Here is a 25,208-nt window from a genome sequence, read left to right as displayed (position 1 = left end):
TTAGCTGCACTGAAGGCACGCATTGCACAACATATTCTGAACGTGACCCAGGAAACACTTCGATCAGTTGTGGAACAAGCTGTTTCTTGATTTCAACTTGTTGCAGAAAACGGTGGACAGCATGTAGAACATATTTTGCGCCAGTCACATGGAAATTGCATTGCGCAACACATTCTGAACATGACCCTAGAAACACTTCGATCAGTTGTGGAACATGCTGTTTCTCGATTTCAACTTGTTGCAGAAAACAGTGGATAGCATATAGAACATGTTTTGTGTCAGTCACATGGAAATTAATAATTTGATTTGATTTTGATTGATGATTTTCATGCAGTTTTTGGCTTCAGGACAATTAAAAACTGAAGTGATTGATGCTTTTTATGCGGTTTTTGGCCTCAGCACAGTTAAAAACCGATTTCTCCCATCTAATGTGACGTGATCTTGCCATGGTAGATGGGCTTACATAGCTAATAGTATCACACCTGTACACCCATGCACACTGAGTAGTGCAGTTTGTTTTAGTGTCAAACGTACACCTCAGGTACTGTTGTACGATTCATTTGTCATTTGTAGTTGACCACTATTAAATTATGATGCTTACAAAGCCATTATTGCTGTATTTTGTAACTATTCATTTTTCTTCTGCCATACATTTCCCCCCTTCTCCGATAATATTTCATTGCAACAATTTGACATCATTCTGACTAGTGGTGTTATTTCTACAGAGGTTCGAAAGTTTAACTTTAATTATAGTCACACTGTACTTTTCTAATATCTCTCCTACCAAAATATAGATGTAATGGTCTACAAGTCATACAATGATAACATTAAAAAGTGTGAATATTGCAATACTGTACTAATTGTGACTCACTTCTTATAAAACCTTCAGCTAGAGATCTACGACAGTAATGTTTTCCACTCTTAAGACATAATTAACTGAGATCAGTAACTTGCTAGCAGCAGCTCAGACATGTAACAAATCATGTCAATACTGATGGATTGTTCTGGTAATGTGCTTTGTGCCTAATAAACTTGTGAGGTTCCACTTTATGTGAATGAAGAAAGGGGGGGGGGAGGGGGGGGGAGGGATAGGGGATGTGCCATTAACCCAATACAAAATGCCTTGTAATATTGGTGATGTGATTACCACACTTCATTTGATGTTTGCTAAGCAAGTTAATTCCTGTCACTCAGTTTTTTATATAACTGTATGTTAAGAGAGCGATTAACAGAATGCTCTGTTCATCATACAGAAGATGAGTTATGTCTCTGCTGGCTTACTGACAGCCAGCTATCTATCAGTATGAGTACAGCTGTCATGCTGTCTCCAGACTCTGGAAGAAGCAAGAAAGCAAGGAACATACAATACTACTCTCATGAAACTACAACTGAAGTGACATCTCTATTTGTTATAATTGTCATTTATTGTTTTGAACACAAACTTAAAGCACTCAACTCCTACAGTTCAGGTGTTTCAAAAAGAACTCCCTAGTTTTAAGAATATATTTAATGGGGAAATTATCAAAAATTACATCAGTGAGTACATATCATGAAAGAGAATTCCTTCAAGTTTTGTTTGATGTTAGTTGACTCAACGTGGGATCCATTTGTTGCCCTGCACATGTTGAGACGATATTCCACTCCTCGCTGTGTATTCACCAACATTTCAGGTATAACTGTCCCAACTGCCGCGATCATTCTTTCCTGTAAATGATTGATGTCTCTGATCTTCCCACTGCATACAACATATTTTCTGTGGCCCCAAAAGAAAAAGTCCAGTGGGGGTTAAGTCTGGGGTTCGTGGTGGCCAACGTATTGGGCCAACTCTGCCTATCTACCTTCCTGGATAGCAAGTGTCAAGTGCTGCATGCACATGGTTACTGTAATGAGGTGGGGCGCCATCTTGTTGGAAAAATACAAGCCTCTTTTCCGCCACAATATCATCCATTTGGGGAAATATGTGCTCTGTCAACACGTCACAGTAAACATACCTATTTATTATTTTTTCTACAAAAATGAAAGGACCAATCACACAATCTTGCATCAAACTGCACCAGACATCAACTTTGGGAGAGTCACGTGGATGCTGAATAACTTCATGTGGATGCCCTGCCTCCCAAATTCTGCAGTTATGACGATTAACTGTTCCACTGGCATAAAACGAAGCCTCACCAGAAAAGAGAATCTTTTTTTAAAAAACTGACATCCTCATCAATTCTGCGCAGAAAGTCAACAGCAACCTCACACCTTTCAATTTTATCAGTAGGTTTTATTTCATGTAACAGTTGCAGTTTGTAGGCATGCAACTTAAGTCTTTTATGTACAACATCATAAACAGTACCTTTAGGCACTCCTAACTGTAGACTACGTCTGGCCAATGACTTCTTCAGGCTCAAAACACACAAAACACGGATCTGTTCAACAACATCTTCAGAAGTTCTCGGTCTACCTGGTGATTTTGCTTTTAAAACACTACCGGTTTCCTTGAAAGACTTTAGCCAATGAGGGATAGTTTTTGCTGTAGGTGGTTCACCACCACACTGACGTCTAAAATTACATTGCACTATTATAACTGACTCTTCACAAGCCAAATAACACACTGCACTTTCTGCTGCAGAGTACACATTGTTGCTGAGTTGCTCTGTACTGCATTGCATGCATGCACACCTGGACTGAACTGAGGGAATAAAGGGAAAAAAAAAAAAAAAAAAAACAGCACTGGTGGCGTCTCAAGGTCAAGCAGACCTTCCAACTGCAGGGTAGCTAAACTTGGAGAGTTGATGAATCAGACACTACAAACTAGAATAGTGTATGTCACTTTGTACAGATCTAGGACACATTTAAACTAGGGCATTCTTTTTCAAGCACACTGTATTTCCATGGATAACATACAATCACTATGCCAGAGCCCATGTTACTCCAGAAAGAGAAATGCATTATCGAGAAGTTGCTGCAGGCACTCAATCTCACTCTTCAATTCAACGAGCTTATGCCCAGCAGTTGTTAGGTCTTCAAACTATCTAACTGCAGGCTGTTTTGTGAAATCCAGCTTAAGTTCACTAATATTTTTCCTCTCGTTATTTATTATGCAGCAGTCTATTTCCATGTTTAGGTTCAGCACAACGTTACTTCAGGTAACATTTGTTTGTATTATGTGCCCAGATTATATCACTATTTTAAAAGTATATTCATGATATATTCCTATGAATTTTATTTTTCCTGTGCCTCCAAAGCATGATATCAGTATGCTTAACTTCATGACAGATAACGCGAATGCCTTTATCCAGTTGGGCAATAAACAGCCATTCATTATTACTCAGTGGTGTCCACAGACTTTTGTTCAACAGTATTAGGTTCTGCAATCAGTCCTTCAGAACATATTTCACTGGTTGCAGCATCTTACCCTCACACCTATCACGGTCATATGTGAACAAAAGTATAAATACTTGCTTACATATTTTGGGACTCTGATCTGCTGTTTTACACTGTAGCTGCTCACTACTTAGCTTTGCACATTGCTGCTTTATATCATCAATAAGAAGTAGCTTGTTTTCTGGGGTGATATACATAAATAAATGCATCATTCCAGCAACATCTGATGGCAATGGTAATATTCTATACAAGTTTTACACATTGTCTCCTATTAGTAGGTTATTTAACATGTTAACATGTTCCTGGTAATGAAAACACCCACTCAATAACTCTGATCAGTTGGTAACTATCGTCTGCCATAAAGGTGACAGGGAACAATTTGTCCTGATGCCATTCTTTATCAGTTCTAGATACTTTACAATCTGAATTGGACTGATCACATGCAACTCCAGAATACCTATCCGAGCACTGACTTTTGCTGGTATTAACATGCCACATTCCCAGTCTAATTCACTGCAAATGGCTATGAGTTGTATTAAATGTTTGTAAACAGTGATCAAAATCACTGCCCCCTGCAACCATCTGTCTGTGCTGTTCTCACATTTTACTATCAGTCAACTCAACTGCTTCGTCCTCTGCATGATAAACTCTTCTTCTTTTTTGTTATGGAGCTTACCATCTGATTAAAATTAGTTAAACTTGCTTTAACTTTGATTACTTGCTCCTTCAAAGACTTAGTAGCTGTTTCTGTTCCTAGTTGTGCTACTAGAAAGGGAATACCTATCCTCATCTTAAAGTTCCAAACAAGATTTTACTGATCTTGGCCACGAAGTTCAAGATCCCTTGCTTACTTATATGGGATTCATACTGGGGCAACTGTCCAATTAGACCTTGCACCTTAATGTTTCCTACATGCCAATGTAAGGCAAGTTCTCCACTTTTACATTCTGATGCACTCACATTAAGCATTGCCAATCTTCTGTTACAAAATTCGATTGCTTGCCTTGCAAGAATCTCACTTTAAACAAATTTCTGTTTCGCTCTCAAATTGAAACAGCACTCTATTCCCCAAGTTACAATGCAAATTTTCACTTTCCCATGATAAATGCCCAGGTGATGACTGGAGTATCATCACCCGCATGCAAGGATGTTTGCATGAAACATAATCCTTTGACCGTGCTGTCTGTTGTGCAGATAAGCGACCGGTGCTGTGCTAGTGTCGGTGGCTGCCATGCTGCTAATGCGTGGAGTTTCCCGTGCCTCTAGCTGTTCCTGCACGGGTAACTATTTCCATGGCTCACCCAATTACTTGCAGTGTCGCACAACACTGGTGCTTTTGCGCAAGTTTTTCAAACCAAATGATTGATACAACAATAATTAAATAACAACTCAAAGCTTTCTGAATAACAATATTATTATGAAGATAAAATTATTTTGTATTGGTTACGATATTCTGAGGAAAGATTTCATACGTAGAGCCAGTGCATACACAGTTTTCGTGAATGACTTTATTAGAAATTAGTTTTTGTTTGGTATAATTTAAAGCAATGGTATTGCACAAAGTCCAACATTGCACTCTTCATAATACACATGTGTTTCTCTCCTTACTTTTTCCCAATTGGCATCCTTTTTGCTGCAACACACTCAGAATTTTCGTGTCTGCACCTGCCTGTTTGCAGAAGATGGCATGCATTTCAGAAAATGTCATCCCACCAAATGTGTTGGGGCTGACAGGTGGCAAGATCTTCCAACTTTCCTATGCTGAAATGATGAACTGACATCTAGCAAACTTTCAATGATATTAAGTCTCCCGAATTTTCCACCAAGTTTCTTGTACGACAGGTATATGGTTTCAGAGCTGCTACATCCATGAAATGGCAAAATTGTTTCATATAGTGTTTTTGGAGACATTTCCTTACGGTCGAATAACTGTTCATGTATTGTCCAGCTAAATCAACACCACCCATTCTGTCATTTTATGTCAGTATTACTTTCCGTTTGCTTTAACTGTTTTTTTCTTCTCCATTTGCTGCAGCTCATCACTGTAAACATTGGAAAGGGTGTAGACATCTTTCTTATCTCACCCTCACATTGCCATCAATTTCCCTCTATGACAGGTCTTATGGTTCACATCTCTCTCCTGTCAATCATAACAGTGCAATGTAGTCAGTGCTTTTCAAAATAAGAAAATCGAACAGCTGAGGACTATTTTAAAGCCTGGAGGTAAACACAGTACATCCCTCGTTAAAATATGCATAAAGCAAAGACAAAACCTCTTTAGATGCTAGAGGTTATTCACTACACTGTGCCTCAAATTCAGTGTCTTTCCCAGTGTAAATTATAAAGCAATATAAATACCCATAACTTTCTTCACACAAGCAAAACGATTTAATACCAAAGCAAGCACATTTCAATGGTATGTAGTGCTTGGTAGGGAGTTTATCTTTCCACAGTAACAGTGAACCATCAATGGATGGTCCACGTTCAGTAGAATAAGCCTCTTCACTTTTTTGTAGGTGATCAAAGAAACGTTTTAATTTATATACTTTAGCAGGAAAACCACAGTCTTTCGAATAAGCACTGTTATTGTTAAAATGAAGGAAGCTCATGAGAAGACGAAATTTGCTTTCCAATATAACTTTCCAGGAAATTGGTGTTTGATGAACTTCTTTCCTCGAATAATACATTTCAAAGTACAGTTTTTTAATAACTCCTTGGAGTAATAACAAGGTGAACACAGAATACAATTCCCCATTGTTTGTTTTTACCCATTTGTTCACACACACTCGCTGTTTCATTTCATCAGCATCTGCATTTATGAACTATTCAGCATATTTGTTCATTATCTTTCTTGGCAAGTTGTCATGTAAAAGAGTGAACTTCTTAAGTGGATTTAGAGGACCCCAAAAACAACTTTTTACACCTGGAATTCCTGTGAAAGAAAATGGACTCATATCGATGCTACAATTACCAGACTATGAACTAGAGACACTGTCAGCAGTCATCACTTCTTCTTTGACATCCCCTGCACCACTTGATGTTTCTGAGTCAGTTTCATTATAGTTATCATCATTGCTGTCTTCATCACAACTCGAAGCTCTGTCACTAGACTCCTCATCATCACTTATACTTAAGCTTTCAGTGTCATCACACAAAGATGAAGAAGATCCACGCTTACACATGTTAACACTTTTTTGTCTACTGCCTAACACAATTATTGTTTTGCACAACAGAAAGCAGCGACATCTGTTTGAAGATCTTTAAACCATGTAGGGCAAACATAGCAGCTGATGAAGACATTGAAATGCATTTCATGGAGCCTGCCAAATGTGGATGAATACATGTCCAAGATCAGCTCATTGAGCATGTGGTGCAATGCAGACAGGTGGTCTGAATTCAGTTCATCAAGCACGCACAGTGAGGCAATGGTGCTGCCCGAACCCAGTTTGTTGAGTATGGGGCCAGTGCTGAAATCGATGCCAGGCTTAGCTTTTTGAACACGGTCGAGGGTTTAAGATACTTGTTTCTTTTCAGACAGATTACTATGTTAGCTCCTTTCATTTGTTCTACAGTGTACAGACCTCGCCACTGCGATATTTGCCTCATTGCACACTCTCATCAAACAACAGGCGCTTATCACTGAAACAGAATTATTTTGGATCCTGTGCCTTACTATAATACTCCTTTCATCTTATTTTACATTATGCATTCTGTTCTCTAGCACATCAGTGCATTTCTTGCATGTGCTCTTTTAGCTCTGACACATAACTGTCAAAATTATACCTCAGTCTGGCTGGATGCTGCTATAGTACGCCGGGACTGTTACACATTCTTCCAAAGAACAATTCATGTGGTGTATAGCTCGTTACACATTTAATTATTGTATTATACACAAAGACATCCATCAGCTGCACATTATGGTTCTCTAAAAGTGTGCCTCAGCGATACAGATAGCCGTACCATAGGTGCAACCACAACGGAGGGGTATCTGTTGAGAGGCCAGACAAATGCGTGGTTCCTGAAGAGGGGCAGCAGCCTTTTCAGTAGTTGCAAGGGCAACAGTCTGGATGATTGACTGATCTGGCCTTGTAACACTAACCAAAACGACCTTGCTGTGCTGGTACTGCGAACAGCTGAAAGCAAGGGGAAACTACGGCCATAATTTTTCCTGAGGGCATGCAGCTATACTGTATGGTTAAATGATGATGGCGTCCTCTTGGGTAAAATATTCCGGACGTAAAATAGTCCCCCATTCGGATCTCTGGGCGGGGACTACTCAGGAGGACGTCGTTATCAGGAGAAAGAAAACTGGCATTCTACGGATCGGAGCATGGAATGTCAGATCCCTTAATCGGGCAGGTAGGTTAGAAAATTTAAAAACGGAAATGGATAGATTAAAGTTAGATATAGTGGGAATTAGTGAAGTTCGGTGGCAGGAGAAACAAGACTTTTGGTCAGGTGAATACAGGGTTATAAATACAAAATCAAATAGGGGTAATGCAGGAGTAGGTTTAATAATGAATAAAAAAAAATAGGAGTGCAGGTAAGCTACTGAAAACAGCATAGTGAACGCATTGTTGTGGCCAAGATAGACACGAAGCCCACGCCTACTACAGTAGTACAAGTTTATATGCCAACTATCTCTGCAGATGATGAAGAAACTGAAGAAATGTATGATGAAATCAAAGAAATTATTCAGATAGTGAAGGGAGACGAAAATTAATAGTGATGGGTGACTGGAATTCGGTAGTAGGAAAAGGGAGAGAAGGAAACGTAGTAGGTGAATATGGATTGGGGCTAAGAAATGAAAGAGGAAGCCGCCTGGTAAAATTTTGCACAGAGCGCAACTTAATCATAGCTAACACTTGGTTCAAGAATCATAAAAGAAGGCTGTATACATGGAACAAGCCTGGAGATACTGACAGATTTCAGATAGATTATGTAAGGCTAAGACAGAGATTTAGGAACCAGGTTTTAAATTGTAAGACATTTCCAGGGGCAGATGTGGACTCTGACCACAATCTATTGGTTATGAACTGTAGATTAAAACTCAAGAAACTGCAAAAAGGCGGGAATTTAAGGAGATGGGACCTGGATAAACTGACTAAACCAGAGGTTGTACAGAGTTTCAGGGAGAGCATAAGGGAACAATTGACAGGAATGGGGGAAAGAAATACAGTAGAAGAAGAATGGGTAGCTATGAGGAATGAAATAGTGAAGGTAGCAGAGGATCAAGTAGGTAAAAAGACGAAGGCTAGTAGAAATCCTTGGGTAACAGAAGAGATACTGAATTTAATTGATGAACGGAGAAAATACAAAAATGCAGTAAGTGAAGCAGGCAAAAAGGAATACAACCGTCTCAAAAATGAGATTGACAGGAAGTGCCAAATGGCTAAGCAGGGATGGCTAGCGGACAAATGTAAGGATGTAGAGGCTTATCTCACTAGGGGTAAGATAGATACTGCCTACAGGAAAATTAAAGAGACCTTCGGAGAAAAGAGAACCACTTGCATGAATATCAAGAACTCAGATGGAAACCCAGTTCTAAGCAAAGAAGGGAAAGCAGAAAGGTGGAAGGAGTATATAGAGGGTCTATACAGGGGCGATGTTCTTGAGGACAATATTATGGAAATGGAAGAGGAGGTAGATGAAGATGAAATGGGAGATATGATACTGCGTGAAGAGTTTGACAGAGCACTGAAAGACCTAAGTCGAAACAAGTCCCTGGGAGTAGACATCATTCCATTAGAACTACTGACAGCCTTGGGAGAGCCAGTCCTGACAAAACTCTACCATCTGGTGAGCAAGATGTATGAGACAGGCGAAATACCCTCAGACTTCAAGAAGAATATAATAATTCCAATCCCAAAGAAAGCAGGAGTTGACACTTGTGAAAATTACCGAGCTATCAGTTTAATAAGTCACAGCTGCAAAATACTAACACAAATTCTTTACAGACAGATGGAAGAACTGGTAGAAGCCGACCTCGGGGAGGATCAGTTTGGATTCCGTAGAAATATTGGAACATGTGAGGCAATACTGACGCTACGACTCATCTTAGAAGCTAGATTAAGGAAAGGCAAACCTATGTTTCTAGCATTTGTAGACTTAGAGAAAGCATTTGACAATGTTGACTGGAGTACTCTCTTTCAAATTCTGAAGGTGGCAGGGATAAAATACAGGGAGCAAAAGGCTATTTACAATTTGTACAGAAACCAGATGGCAGTTGTAAGAGTCGAGAGACACGAAAGGGAAGCAGTGGTTGTGAAGGGAGTGAGACAGGGTTGTAGCCTTTCCCCGATGTTATTCAATCTTTATATTGAGCAAGCAATGAAGGAAACAAAAGAAAAATTCAGAGTAGGTATTAAAATCCATGGAGAAGTAATAAAAGCTTTGAGGTTTGCCGATGACATTGTAATTCTGTCAGAGACAGCAAAGGACTTGGAAGAGCAGTTAAACGGAATGGATAGTGTCTTGAAAGGAGGATATAAGATGAACACCAACAAAAGCAAAACAAGGATAATGGAATGTAGTTGAATTACCGTATTTACTCGAATCTAAGCCGCACTTTTTTTCCGGTTTTTGTAATCCAGAAAACCGCCTGCGGCTTAGAATCGAGTGCAAAGCAAGAGGAAGTTCTGAAAAATGTTGGTAGGTGCCGCCACAGCTAAATTCTGCTGTCGAATATATGTAGCGCTACACAGACATGCTTTGTAGGCACAAAGATAAATACTGGCGTCAAAACCTCTGCGTCACTAAATAAATTTTAAAAAAAGACGAGCTTTTTTTCTCCGCCCCGAGTTTCGACCACTGCATTTTCATACATTACCCAACGAAGTAAATACAAATTCCGTATTGTTCATCTTCGAATGTAGCAGACTTTCAATATACTATGAAAATCCGACTGGCAAGACTGTTTGGGATGTTTGTCAATATGGCCAACTCTACGTTCTGAATTTTTTCCTGCCTGTGAGAAGAGATTGTTTGCTAATAGGAACCTGATGAAATGTGAATCACATGCAGTATTCTCTTCACCATAAGAATAATACAAATATAAACATTTTGCCATGTATTCTTTCGTGTTTGCTGCTATCTCATTTAAATCCTGTCTGCCTAATAAACTACGAAACTAGAGTGACAACAGCAAACGCGGAAGAATATACGCATCGTGTCATGTTTATATTCGTATTATTCTTATGCCTAATAGTGATACAGTCGGAAATGAAGCACGGCAACTGACTAGATTTTTAAATCTAAGATGACTAATTTCTGTGCAGAATTTGATGTACTAAATAAGCAGCCACAAAGATTTTCAAACGGAGAAAAATTTTCGCCTAACTCTCGTTCAGAACATGTTCTATCATACGTAGTCTATTATTTGGTTCTTGTTGATCATTATCCAAGAAAGCAGCAGTGTAAGTAACAACAAATAGCAGTCGCTTGCCATTGTTTCGCTAATGAGACGATTCCTCCCTTTTTTTTTTTCTTTTTAATTGTAAGCGGCGGTAGCGCGCACAAAAGCAAGCCATGCCGCGAGCGGCGACAGGCCGTAAACACGCACTATCAGAATGCGACAAACAATGCATGACACAGTACAGTAATGCATTTTCAGCTTAGAGTGACGTAAACATCTATAACAAAGAAAACAGCACTTACCAGATCAAAGCAAAATAAGCAATCGATTCAAGCCAGACGAAGCACGTGAAAAAGGAAGGGTACCTGTATAAATACGGACGGAGCGCCTGACGCATAGCAATGGCTACCTGGTAAAGTTTACCTGCTAAGCTAACGACTCGAACCAAACTACTGTAGCTGTATCGTCATTCGACCTAAATTGTGTCTCATATTACAATGGACCAAATTTGTTTTGATTTGGAGGTGCGGCCTAAAACTTTTCTCTCCCCTTGAATTTCGAGTCTCAAATTTCAGTTGCGTCTTACAGTCGGGAAATTTTTTTTTCCTTTATTTCGAATCTCATTTTTCAGGTGCGGCTTAGATTCGAGTAAATATGGTAAGTCGGGTGATGCTGAGGGATTTAGATTAGGAAATGAGACACTTAAAGTAGTAAAGGAGTTTTGCTATTTGGGGAGCAAAATAACTGATGATGGTCGAAGTAGAGAGGATATCAAATGTAGACTGGCAATGGCAAGGAAAGTGTTTCTGAAGAAGAGAAATTTGTTAACATCAAATATAGATTTAAGTGTCAGGAAGTCATTTCTGAAAGTATTTGTATGGAGTGTAGCCATGTGTGGAAGTGAAACATAGACAATAAATAGTTTAGACAAGAAGAGAATAGAAGCTTTCGAAATGTAGTGCTACAGAAGAATGCAGAAGATTAGATGGGTAGATCACATAACTAATGAGGAGGTATTGAATAGGATTGGGGAGAAGAGAAGTTTGCGGCACAACTTGACTAGAAGAAGGGATCGGTTGGTAGGACATGTTCTGAGGCATCAAGGGATCACCAATTTCGTATTGGAGGGCAGAGTGGAGGATAAAAATCGTAGAGGGAGACCAAGAGATGAATACACTAAGCAGATTCAGAAGGATGTAGGTTGCAGTAGGTACTGGGAGATGAAGAAGTTTGCACAGGATAGAGTAGCATGGAGAGCTGCATCAAACCAGTCTCAGGACTGAAGACCACAACAACAACAACAACAACAACAACAAGGAAAAGCCAAATATCATCCATCATCCAAGATAATGTACAATTTTATACCTTGTAATTCTTTTAAACTGGAGGTCATCCATTCCTGAAAAGCATTTGGAGCTGTTTTAAGGCCCATGGAGATTTGTTTGTATTTGTAATGCTCATACGGTGTACTGAATGTAGTGTTTTTCCCATTCTGTTGGTCTCATAAGATCTAATAATAGTCTTCAGTAAATCGAGTGCTGAGAATGTGGTGTCACCGCCAGACACCAAACTTGCTAGGTGGTAGCCTTTAAATCGGCCGCGGTCCGCTAGTATACGACGGACCCGCGTGTCGCCACTGTCAGTGATTGCAGACCGAGCGCCGCCACACGGCAGGTCTAGAGAGACTTCCTAGCACTCGCCCCAGTTGTACAGCCGACTTTGCTAGCGATGCTATACTGACAAACTATGCTCTCATTTGCCGAGACAATAGTTAGCATAGCCTTCAGCTACGTCATTTGCTACGACCTAGCAAGGCGCCATTACCAGTTAATATTGAGATTGTAAAACACGTACCGTCAAAAGCGATGTACACCAATTATGGATTAAAGTTAAGTATTCCAGAAGCTATGTACTAATTTTGGCTACTATAATTCCTTGTCATTTTCCAGACCTCACGCCAGCCTGCGTGAGCTTAAATGCGTGCCTTTCGGCTTCCTCCAAACTCCGTGAATTGGTTCCTGCCAATTCACAACAGAGAACTACTTTTGTCTTTCCCAGACCATCAAGAATTTTGCCTACCCTCAGCAACGGATAAGCTGGATGTAGGAAGATATCACACAGTTGCCTATTGTCTGCAACTATAAGCCATTTTTACATTCCAGAGGGATCCATCTTTTTCAGGATTATTTTCCATGGAAAGTTCTGTCCAGTTCATCCTGATACTATGACATCATCCTTTAACATCTTTTCAGTCTATTGCTGGAGCATCTCTTTTTGGGACTGCAGTATACTGTAGCATTTCAAACAAATTACCCTGCCTTCCACTTCCAGTAGCAGTTTAATTTCGTGCCTAATACTGTTTCTATAAACTGTCTCCCAGCAAATGGAAAGGTCACTGAACATGATGCATAGCTCCGTAAAGGCTGGTTCCACTTCCACTTTCAAATGACTCATGTGGATGTTCTCTTTTTGTATTTATTTGCACTTTCATCTGTGGATTCTCTTTACAGACGTAACTCACCCTGAATGATTCCTGCTCTAGTACTGCTTTGGCAACCATCTATGGGAATTCCACTGACACATTACACATTCTCATCTGTAGAGTTCAGTACACTTGTTATTCATTCTCCTGATTCCACTTCCATTAACACCTCAGGTAGACACATGCCCTTGATGATTTGTTTCAGAATGATAGCCCTTCTCATTCCATTCACTTTTATTCTTATCTGTCACACCCGTTCCTCTCAAGGTCCTGTTGTTACTCTTCTTTCAACTTGCTTGTGTCTCTTGAACATTTCTCTAGCATCTTTGTTGCCTGCTTCTGTTGTACTGAACAGTTCACTTTTTGCCCCTACTCACCCTAATATTTATATGTCTAGTCACCCTCATAGTTCTATTTGCTTTTCACTTTGCACTTAAGCTTTTTGTGAAACAGCCTTCTTTTTCCCTTGCATGCACTGTGCGAAGTTCATCCTGTGGCTCTGTCTTCATTTCTCTACATGCCTTTTGATTTCTGTTTCTGAGCCTATTCTGCAAGAGCCTTCTCTTTTCCTGTACCTGCACAACCATACTGGCAATTCCCCAAATTCTAATACCTAATTGCACTGCGCAGGGCTCACACACTTGCCCCGTCTTCATTTTGATGTGTTCCTCATGTATCCACAGACTTACAGTGTCACAACTGATTATGACACCATTTTCCTTGAAGAAGTCTCTACCCAGCAGCCTGTCGAATCAAAGATCCATATCGTTCCTGAATATGTGAAAACAAAGCCTCGCTTGCATTCCACTTCTCATTCGTAATCTCTGAGTTAAGTTCCCTCTGTCCCATATTAGCGACACCCTGAATCATAATACGATCAGCTAGATTATGCCTCCTACTGTCTCTCAAACTATTTTTCTGAACTAGGCTTATTTTTGGCCTACTATGCACAAGAAATCTCAGATGATTCTTCATGTCTTACCTGGCACTTCAATTTATATAGTCTTCTCTGTCTTTGCAGTCAACTGTTAATATCTTTCCAGGCATGGCCTTAAACTACTTGGTTTCCCAATAGGCATGAATCTTTTCCTGTGGGCTTCCTTCTGTGCATGGCAACTGCTCTTCGTGCAGTCTCTCATGTAGTGATCAGTTAATTTGCATTTAAAACACATTGAGCACCCAAAACTTGGACAGTTACACTGTAAGCATCTGATTACCCATGATGTGGCTGTTTCCCTGACACAACCATCCCTACCTTTCTTATTATTCAGTCTGTATGACAGTCTCATGCCAGGTGGCTTGGCTTATCACAAGTAAAATACTTCATGGCTGGTGTCTGCCTTCTGCTATGTAGCATTGTCCTCCCCTGCATTGCCATCCACCACTGCTAATGTTGCTGCTGTTGACATGTGCCTTCTGCTGTGGTACATTGTCTGCAAACTCAGGCTGACATCCACTGCTGCTATCCTGCTGCTGACAAGCCTTGCACCATCTGCGATAGGTGCTGCCATCTGCTGCTGCTAGTGTTGCTGCACCACCTGCGTATACTGTCTGTATCCTAACATTGCTATCCTTGCACTGTCCACCTTTCTACGATGTCTGCATTGATCTCAGACATTGCCCATCTGCTGCTGCTGAGGCTGAAGTGCCTCTGCCTTGTCCCCAGGGACTGTTTGTCCGTGTGTGTGTGTGTGTGTTTGTGTGTGTGTGTGTGTTTGGAGCTTAAGGGCACTCAACACTGAGATTATCACCCTGACATACATTAAAAGAAACAAATATGGAGCAAATGAGGAAAACTGTTGTCACACAGTGAAGAAAGAGGAATATAGACTGACAAGCATTCACTCACCCCCACCTCATTCACATTCACTCACAAAATCACTCATCTCACATGTCTTCAGACAATGTAGAAAGGGTGAAAGTTGCAATACATATGATTAAAGCAGAAGTAAAACCACGGAAGAGCTAAAACAAAGCCACAAGGTAATGTGACTGGCCAACCACTTACATTAAGGACATCTCCCTCAAATTTTAGGAAACAAGTTGGACGATTCACAGAAGCTTAAAAGTCTCATCACATTCATTTGGACGTAGTTTAAAATAGAGGGTAGATTTATCAGCAAATCTGCAGCTGCCCTCTGGTCAGCAAAATAAAACATTTTGTAATACAATATGGCATACAGTAATCCGTATGCCACAAGCACCACACATTGGAGGGTCCTCTCACCTGAACAAAAAGTCATGCTGTTGCCTTTGCAAAGACAAGTAAGGAGGACCTCATTCCATCAACGTGGTTGGAAATAAGTATGCCATGGCCGCAAAGTGGGCTTTACTGGTCTGAGCTTGTTATTTGTCACTTATAGTCACTCATCCTCCCATCAATGCAAGATTCTGTACCTCAACAGTGAGGCTATAGCACATGAAGGGGCACGGCACACTGGAATAACTGAGGATAATGAAAAGCTTCCTTGGCTGCCAGATCTGCTCTTTTGTTCCCCATAATGGCCATGTACCCGGGTACCCAGCAGAAAGACACCACCAATTCAGCCCTTGTAGTCGGAGGAGGGTGTCCCGTATAGTCTAGACTACTTTATTTTCTGAGTACAAGCACAGAAAATTGGAACAGACAAGATATTAAGCACTTGACGAACATCTCATCTGTTCCAGTGCCCACAAGATCGCATATAATTCCACATCACAGACGGTAAAGTCTCGAGACAATTGGACCTTGACAACATGATCCGACAAAACAACAAAGCCACCAACAGAGTCCCCCACTTTAAACTCATCCATAAAGACAGCTACATAGTTGCGGTGCTCATTCAAAGTGTCAGAAAATATCATGTTGAAACAGAAGCAGGAGTGCAATCTCTCCTGTACTGCAACAAATCTAAAATTACTCCGGGCTGCTGCAGTATCCATGGTGGCAGGCAGTTAAAACCCTGAATTTGGGGTTGTATATGCTTCGCACCAAGTGACTCCAGCACACACTGTATGTGGAACCGAAACAGTATTGCTCATGGACGAGCAACAATATGTATGTAGGTGAGGTCAGAGCTGCAAGGAAATTTTACACCTGATGCATCATGAGAAGCTGCCAATTGGATGGTGAGCGGTGGTTCTCCAGCCTCAGTACAGGACTGGATATGGGGCTGGTCCTATAAGCACCTGTGGTGAGCCTAATAACTTCAATGTGGATATCGTCAATAATTTTCAGGTAAGACGACCTTGTTGATCCATACACTGTGCATCAAGAGTTCAGCCGTGAATGCACAAAAGCCCTGTAAAACACAAGTAGATATTCCCTATCCGCTTCCCAAGACCTGTGGCTAAGGCAGTTTACAATATTCAATACCTTGTGGGTTCTGGTTTTCAGTGTGGTAACCATGATGGTTTGGAGTCAAAAATCAAGCCCAGAAACCTCACTGGAGTCTTTAAAATGTAGAATGGTATCCCACTAACACCAACCTGTCAGAACTCCGGAGATGGGAACTTGCCCTTCAGCATATCCTCTCTTCTCGCTATCCGCCAGGCCTCAATCTCCGCTAATTCCTAATTTCAATCTGCCGCCGCTCATACCTCACCTGTCTTTCAACATCATCTTTGCCTCTATACTTCCGTCCCGACTGACATCTCTGCTCAAACTCTTTGCCTTTACAAATGTCTGCTTGTGTCTTGTATGTATGGATGGATATGTGTGTGTGTGTGTGCGCGAGTGTATACCTGTCCTTTTTTCCCCCTAAGGTAAGTCTTTCCGCTCCCGGGATTGGAATGACTCCTTACCCTCTCCCTTAAAATCCATATCCCTTTGTCTTTCCTTCTCCTTCCCTCTTTCCTGACGAGGCAACCGTTGGTTGCGAAAGCTAGAGTTTTGTGTGTATGTTTGTGTTTATTTGTGTGTCTATCGACCTGCCAGCGCTTTTGTTGGGTAAGTCTCATCATCTTTCTTTTTAAATATATTTTTCCCACGTGGAATGTTTCCCTCTATTATATTCATATCATCATCTGTTGACATTGTTAATGCAAATACTTCTTGAATGTCAGTTCACATATACATTACACTTGCATAAAATTGATGTCAGGTTATTTGTAAAATATCACATCCCACAATTTTGCTCTTGTTTCAGTTTTATCTTTGTTCTCTAAGTGATATTCTTGGATAAGTAGTAAACCCACCTTATATTTGCATGAGAGGTTTAAAACATATTGGTATTTAGATTTGCTTATGACCTCTTTGTTCAGTTGGATGCTTCATCCTATTTCCATTGTTAGATTGTCCTGAAAAGGAGCCTTATCTTAATCTGAAATATTTTCAGTGTGTGTTGTGGTCATGAGATCAACAAATGTTGGTTGATTGGCCACCACTTATTCTTGCTTATTTGCCACCATCTAGTGGACACGTGAACAGCAGTCTGAAGCTAAATCCAACAGATGTGAGCAGTGATTATCTCTCCATTGATTCATTCTGACAAGAAACATTTCTATGATGTTGATGCATGGAGTCTCCATTAAAATGACCTTGTAAGCACTGTACAAAATCACACAAGTGTAACGAGTTGAGTGTTTGTTTACTTTTGAGCACATAGTTTATTGTGATAACAAGCTTTTTCTATTCAGCATGGTTGATCTGAATATGAAACTTGTTTAGATATTGCACGGAACTGTGATATTTAATAACAAGTAAGAGTGAGACAAAACTCCTTTTGTGTAAGATATACAGAATGCCCCAAATCTGTAGGGTCAAAATTATACTGTTGGTGGAGGATCCCAAACTAAGTACTCTTAGATAAGGATCTAAAGTTTGGAATAATAATATTTAGTTGTTTATTGATATAAATCACTCACACTTTATTGCAAAGATTTTAAGCCACAGGAACTGTTCGAAATGACAATTGCTAATTTCAATGCATACAACAATGCATAAATTTTGATGCACTCTTTCAAAATATCCCTGTTGTCCATGGTTTAATGAGACAGGCAGCTAGAACACTACTAATAAGTTTCTCTTCTGCTTCTATTGGAGTTTAAAACACCAATGATTTCCTATACCCAAAGAAATCGTTGGAGAAAGATCTGGTGATTACACTGGCCATGGGACAGTACCTCCCTTTCCAATCCCATGTTTAAAATATGTGTTGTGCAGGTGCTCACTCTCATTAATGCTGAAATAGGATGATGCATTGCAATGCTGAAATAACATATTGGGGAGAAGAAGTGATACCGTTTTTTAACAACCAAGGCCCCACATGTCAAATGAACTACAGGTAACTGCAAACAAGGTCCATCTTTCACGCTTGTGATAGATTGAATACCTGTTAGTAATCTGAGGTAAGCATGGCATATTGATTTTCATTACTACAGATGGCAGCTGAAACCACCACTGCAGTTGAGGGAGGCCTCATTAAAGAACAATGCAAACTCTTATGAAGTTTGATACTGCATTACTGTGCTAAATAATCCACTGACAGAACTAAACACTAAGAACAAAATCATTTGATCGCATTTTTATTGACATAAAAAACACATTATTGATCACTAAGGTGTAATTGGCACTCTACCAGTAATCTTCACACTGTATTCTTCGGACTGTGAAGTTCATGGGCAAGCTGATGGGTTCTTATTATTGAATATTATTCAACGTGTTCCAATGCCACCTCCACAAATTATATTGTGTGAACAATTCTTTGTTGAGAACCTTAGGCAGTCCTCTGTGGCTTGTATACACCATTTAATTGTAAGTTTCTACGCCCTGTGCTAATTTTCTTGTAAGTACAATAAAACCTTTTACTGGGTGGTGATGACCTCATCATTTACTGTCCAAAACCACTAGACATCATCATCATCATCATCATCATCATCATCATCATTATCAATACATATTGTGTAAATTCCCTCTGAACATTCTGTAGCATTGCTACCAAGTCTTAAGTGACATTTGTAAGTAGGTGCCATGGAACAGTGTGTTAACTACCGCTAGCCAGTAAGCACAGTGTGACAACACACAGTTTATAGAAACATGTATGCAAAAGGATTGTGAGATGTGTTAGCCATGCTCTGGGAAACCTGCACTGCACAGTGGCAATAGAGTGCATAGGGGAGTGTCACCACACCAGCTATAGCTATGTTATAAGCTATGTGATGAAGCCAGGCAATACTGCAATAAGTGTGCACCAGGGCAGTATCAATAACTGTCAATTTTGAGACAAAGGTATTCAGAGCTCAACAGTACTATCGTGATACCAAAGTTATGACATCAGAGACCCGACACAGCGAGAAGAAGAAGCGTGTTGCTGATGTCTGAGCCTTGGCCTATGATGGGTGCCTGGCTCACTTCCCAAATCTGATGTCAGAATCACTGGATGCTGATGCATGTATCCTCCATCTAGACTGGGGGACAGCTACCTGCTGTCTATCACTGATCGCTGTGCCGAAGTGGGAAGTGTTCATCTCCCACTGATGATGGAGAAATGTTGTCATTAAAAGCAACAAGATGTCATCTCAAGCACCAGTCAGTCACTGGGTCCCTCTGGCTCACCACTCAGCTGCACCTTCAGCCAGCCGGCCCACACAATTCATCTAGTTTTTAAGACAATATATCCCCCTATACCGTACAGAAATGCATTTCCACAAATTGTGTAATGAGTAATGCTCCCTTTGACAGACAGTCATGTATTGTAAATAGTAGTAAACTCCATCATCAATATATCAAAGACAATCATGTATGGTTTTTAAATTTGGTACCATCAATGTCTACATGGAATATATTATTTGTTCTGAAACATAAGCAATTTGCACATGTGAACCTCTCACGATTATTCATTCAAGACTTTGTTGTGACTGAAACGTGTATTTCTGATGATTTGTTCAAAATACAAAGTTTAGGATGAAATGGCTGTATTTGTGCACACAGAGGTCAGTAAAACATAACATAAATACATTTATTAATTAAGCAAAGGCTCCACCAAACATTACTGCAGTCCAAAAATAAAAATGTCTAGTTTTCAAATCTGACGTATTCTACACTAAATTTTGCCCGTTTTGCTTATAATATGTGCCTGTAAGTTCTATAAGTCTTGCTGATTAGTACAAGTTTGTGTATGTGAGGATATTTCTCCAAAACTCTTACCACTGCTATCACTTCATAGCAGGATGCAGGAAATGGTTGTTATAGAAATTAAAGTAAAACATGGAAGTTCTGCAGTGTCAAATTTAATTTGATGCTTTGGAAAGAGATTTTTTGTTGCAGATGTTTCAGACTGATTATTACAGTTAGTTTAAAATTACTGACAATAGAATGTTGAGGTATCTTCTTCCTTGAATGCTCCCATGTTCTTGACAATGTAACAGCTTACTGGCAAAAATCCAAAATGGTAATTTCAAGACTATGAGCAATATGTTCAATATCATGTCTATCAGTCACAGAAATCTCTAATTAGAGAGGAGAGAAAGATAGTATTGGGATGAGACAACAGCTAAGCATTGTAGTGAGTGACATTTGAGTCAAGCCCAAAACAAAAATATGACATACCTGAACACTTACATAAAACAGAAGATTACTCTTTACATATATCTATTTGTATGGTATGATGAACTACAAACCTTAGCCAAAACAGCAAGGTGCTGGTTCTGGACTATAGCTGCTCTGTAAGTTGCCAGTCCTCCTTCTTCTAAGTCAGGAAACATGTGGAACAGATGAATAGAGGACAAAAATTCCACTACAGCATCACCCAAGAATTCCAGCCTTTCATTGTGAGTAATATTTGACTCAGTTTCTGTCTTTTTCCCAAAACGTGACATAATATTGATGAGTGTATTAATCCCTAGAACACAAAAACATAGTTTTTAATATTCAGGCAGTTTCTCTGCAACCCCTGACTAGTTTGTTTATCCATTTCCCCCCTCCCCCCTGTCTCTCCCCCCCCCCCTTCCTCCCTCTTTCACACACACACACACACACACACACACACACACACACACACACACACACACGGACTGCTGACAATAACACTGATCACAAATTGTACAGTTCACAAGTATCTTTCCACAACTATTCAAAAGACTGTGTAGGAGGAGGCTGCAATCCGACACATAATTCTGGATGAATTAAAAGATGTTTCAATGTGAATCTTTTTGTATGCATATAGATATCCACAAACTCAAAATCCACACACCCTACAATCCTGGACAGCCCGTTGTTGCTGGTTATTGTGCCCCAGTGAAAGAATTTTGGCCCTCATTGCCCAACACCTCCAACAAATTATCCATAATCTAGCCTCTCACATCAAACATACCAACCATCTTCTTCACTGACTCTCCACCATCCCCACCCATTTACGTCCTGGATCCCTACTTGTCAGTGTTGGAAACACCTCCCTATACACCAACATCTATCATGCCCGTAGTCTTACCACTATTGAACACTATCTTTTGTAATGTGCTTCAAACTATAATTCCACTCCCTAATTCCCAAACACCTTACTAAATTTATACTAACTCCTTCTCCTTTAATGGGATGGTAAACAAACAAATCCGCAGCACAGCCATGAGCACCCGCATGACACCCTCCTGTGCTAAACTGTTTATCAGGCATCTAGAGGAGACCTTCCTAGCCTCCCTTAACAACAAACTCTAGCCTAGCTCAGGTTCATCGATGTTTTCATAATCTGGATTAAGAGCCAAGACACCCAATATTCATTCCTTCATAACTGCAACACATTCTCTCCCATCCTCTTCAGCTGGGCCTCATCAACCCAATGTGGCACCTTCCTGGATGTTACACTCCCTCTCTCTGATGGCTCCATCCACACCTCTGTCCACATTACCCACTGATCTCCAACAATACTTGCATTTCAACAGCTGTCGTTACTCCCATAACAAAAAATCCCTCCCACACAGCCTGGTCACCCAAGGACAGCATATCTGTAGTAACAAGAACTCCCTTACCCAGTATGCTGAGGGTCTCACTAAGGCCTTCACAGACAGACGCTATCCCTATACCTAGTCCACTAAACAGATCTCCCATACTGTTTTCCCTCTCACCTCCAATCCTCCTACCACCCCAAGAACCAGCCACATAGGAGTGCCCCCTTCATAATACATATCACCCCAGACTGGAATAACTGAACCACATCCTTTATCAGGGCTTTGATAACCTATCATCATGCTCTGAAATGAGGAACATCCTACGCCAGAACCTCCCGACTCCTTCTAAAAATGTGTTCCATCGCTGACCCAACCTCCACAACAGCCTACACCATCCTTACGCCACTCCCAATCCCAGCCCCTTGCCACAAGGACCATATCCCTGTGGAAGACCCAGGTGCAAGATCTGGCCATTCCAGCCACCCAGCACTTCCTAGTCCGCTCGTGTCACAGGCTTATCTGATCCCAACAGAGGCTGGGCCAACTGTGGAAGCAGCTGTGTCATGTACCAGTTTTGCTACATTGCACAGCTTTTTACATTAGTATGACTACCAACCAGCTGCTAACCAGGATGACCAGCCACCACCAAACTATGCCCAAGAGCAAAGTAGGCCACCATGTTGCATAACATGCAGCTGAACATAACACATGTTTGGTTATGGCTGCTTCACTACCTGAGCCACTGGGATTCTACCTCAACCACCAGCTTTTCTGAACTGTGAAGATGAGAGTTATCCTTACAACACGTTCTCTGCTCCTGAAATTATTTTGGTCTCAACCTACAGTAACATACTGTTCCCACTCTTTCCACCTAACAGGCACCTTGTCATCTTGGAAGTCTAGCCCTGCACTCTCTACCAGATAGCGGTCTTCTGTCCCCCCACCTGTACAACACCATTCTTTTCTCTTCCCCACCCCTCCAGATCACTGCTTTCATTCATGTTACAGCTGAATTCTGTTCCAGGTTGTTGGAGACGCAGTCATGTGTGCATGAGGTGTGCTTGCTTGTGTGAGTGACTGTGTGGGTGTGTTTCTTTTTCTTTTACTGTCTGTAACTTAACATGTCATATTTATGGTAAATAGCAATCTAGTTTTTCCTTACATTGTTTATATTTACTCTCTTAATGAAAACTGACAATAGCAGGTTAATTCCATTGCTGAACATGAGCAATTGTAGTTAATTCTTCTAGAGAACCTGGGATGCCACCTCAAAGAAATTATATGAGTTGGAAAACAACTACATTACATTGAATCATCAACCAATTTTGCATAAATATATTTTTCATCTAACTATGTTGTAACAGAAAAGAAAAGTGCAGGAGACTTCTTTGACAACAGTATTCTTAAGTCCTGAGATCAACATCAAGAGCTGCTAAAGGCAAATAGTTAGTCACACTTTCGTACAATGAAATGGTGCTCCTGTAAATGACTGAGCAGTGGCTTTGTGAAGAATGGTCAACACAGATGCACTCATTTAACAAATATCGTACCACTACTTCAACAAATTGTTCAGGAAGTAAGTGCTGCATTTAAAGATAATGAGCTTCCTGTCCACTACTTTGAAGAGTATAATTAACGTAACTGGAAAAAGCAACACTGAATTTAAAGTAATTTATGATAAAAGAAGTAAAGGTAAACTTTGAGGTGTTCGGAGGCACATAAATAAGACTGAAAACATTCCTAAATGTTCATACTATATCTTTCTTCAGGGCTAACTACACAGAATACACACATATACGCCTACATGGCTACATTGTCCCAGGCAACAAATAAAAATAAAAATAATAAAAATAATAATAATAATAATAATAATAATTTCATGGGGCACAACAGGCTAGTGCAAGTCTTTTAATTTGATGCCACTCAGTGATTTCCAGGTCACTTAGTGGCATGTGTCCTAGTAATCCTACTATTTATTGGGGATCTACAGTTTAACATGGAATCTAAACCACAAGTTTTTCCTGGTTGTTCCAGGGGTCTCAAAAGCATTTTTTTTTTAATCCCACCACCACCACCACCACCATCACCACAACCAGCCAACTCACACCTACTTATTGTTTTGATTGTAATCAGGTTATAAAACTATTTTACAGTACATTTCCCATACTTTTATTTAAGTAATCCGGTTGACCAAAAGCATATGATTTTATAAAGACAGCTACATTACCTAAAACAATAAAAAAATTAGAATTACTATTCATTACAGTATGAAGTGAAGAAAAAATACATATGCAGAGGGGGGGGGGGGGGGGGAGGGGGGAGAAAGAAAGAGAAAGAGAGAGATTTTTACTTTTAAGCAGCATTTTTACTTATTATTATCATCAACGTATGCATCAATTACAACAACAAATTCAATAAACATTTAAACAAAGAGATACACATATGCAACTATTTATACTACATAACATTAAATGGCCCAGATTACACATGAATAATTGAAATCCCAATCCAGTGGAGTGTATCATTGGATGCTTCATGCAGACTCTTGATAACACCAGGGAAAAGTATGTCAGGGCACCCATTTGCAATGTGACTCATTATATGAATATCAACACAGTCACATGCACTGTCACTTGTGCATGTCTGTTAAATTCTACAGTAAAATTTACTGTCTATTCCCAGGTTAAAATTTTCTTGCTGGTACAGGGTCCCACCGTATCCCACACAGTGGTGGACTACCAGGAAATATTCAAATTTCACCTCCATATTATGTTACACTAAAAATAATAATCAGCACTAATTAGCTAAAAAACTTCACAATCAGATAATATTGACGGCTCCAAGTATTCACATCGGAACTCCAAACTGCCAGTTTTGCAGGAGAAGCAAAAGAAGTTTAAAATGAACAGTATAATCCAAATGCATTTCAATTTTTTTGACAGATAAACATATACAAATGAAGGGTTTTAAATATCCTATTCTAAAATGCTCTACCTGTTTTCAAAAATGGACTTGGCAGACTTCTGATGTTTTTCTCTGGCAAAAATCTACATCATATTTCCTTAAGTTGTGTTCCAATAGCTTTATGATAACAAAAACTGAGAAAGTAATATATTATGATGTTCTTATGCATTTTCT

General features: G+C 40.0%; 1 protein-coding gene across 2 annotated transcripts in view; it reads right to left on the bottom strand.

Annotated features, from left to right (window-relative positions):
• Positions 1–25,208, bottom strand: part of LOC126175876 (ribonuclease 3) — a 251,452-nt gene that overhangs the window by 127,827 nt on the left and 98,417 nt on the right. For both annotated transcript variants that reach the window (XM_049922913.1, XM_049922911.1), the window contains one exon: positions 20,808–21,028. In XM_049922913.1, the coding sequence (XP_049778870.1) occupies positions 20,808–21,028 (221 nt within the window). The remainder of the gene's footprint in view (positions 1–20,807; positions 21,029–25,208) is intronic.

The sequence above is a fragment of the Schistocerca cancellata genome, chromosome 3, assembly GCF_023864275.1.
Source record: "Schistocerca cancellata isolate TAMUIC-IGC-003103 chromosome 3, iqSchCanc2.1, whole genome shotgun sequence".
In the NCBI taxonomy this organism is placed as follows: domain Eukaryota; kingdom Metazoa; phylum Arthropoda; class Insecta; order Orthoptera; family Acrididae; genus Schistocerca; species Schistocerca cancellata.
Note: the sequence above shows the minus strand (reverse complement) of the source record. Positions and strands in the feature narration are given on the sequence as shown.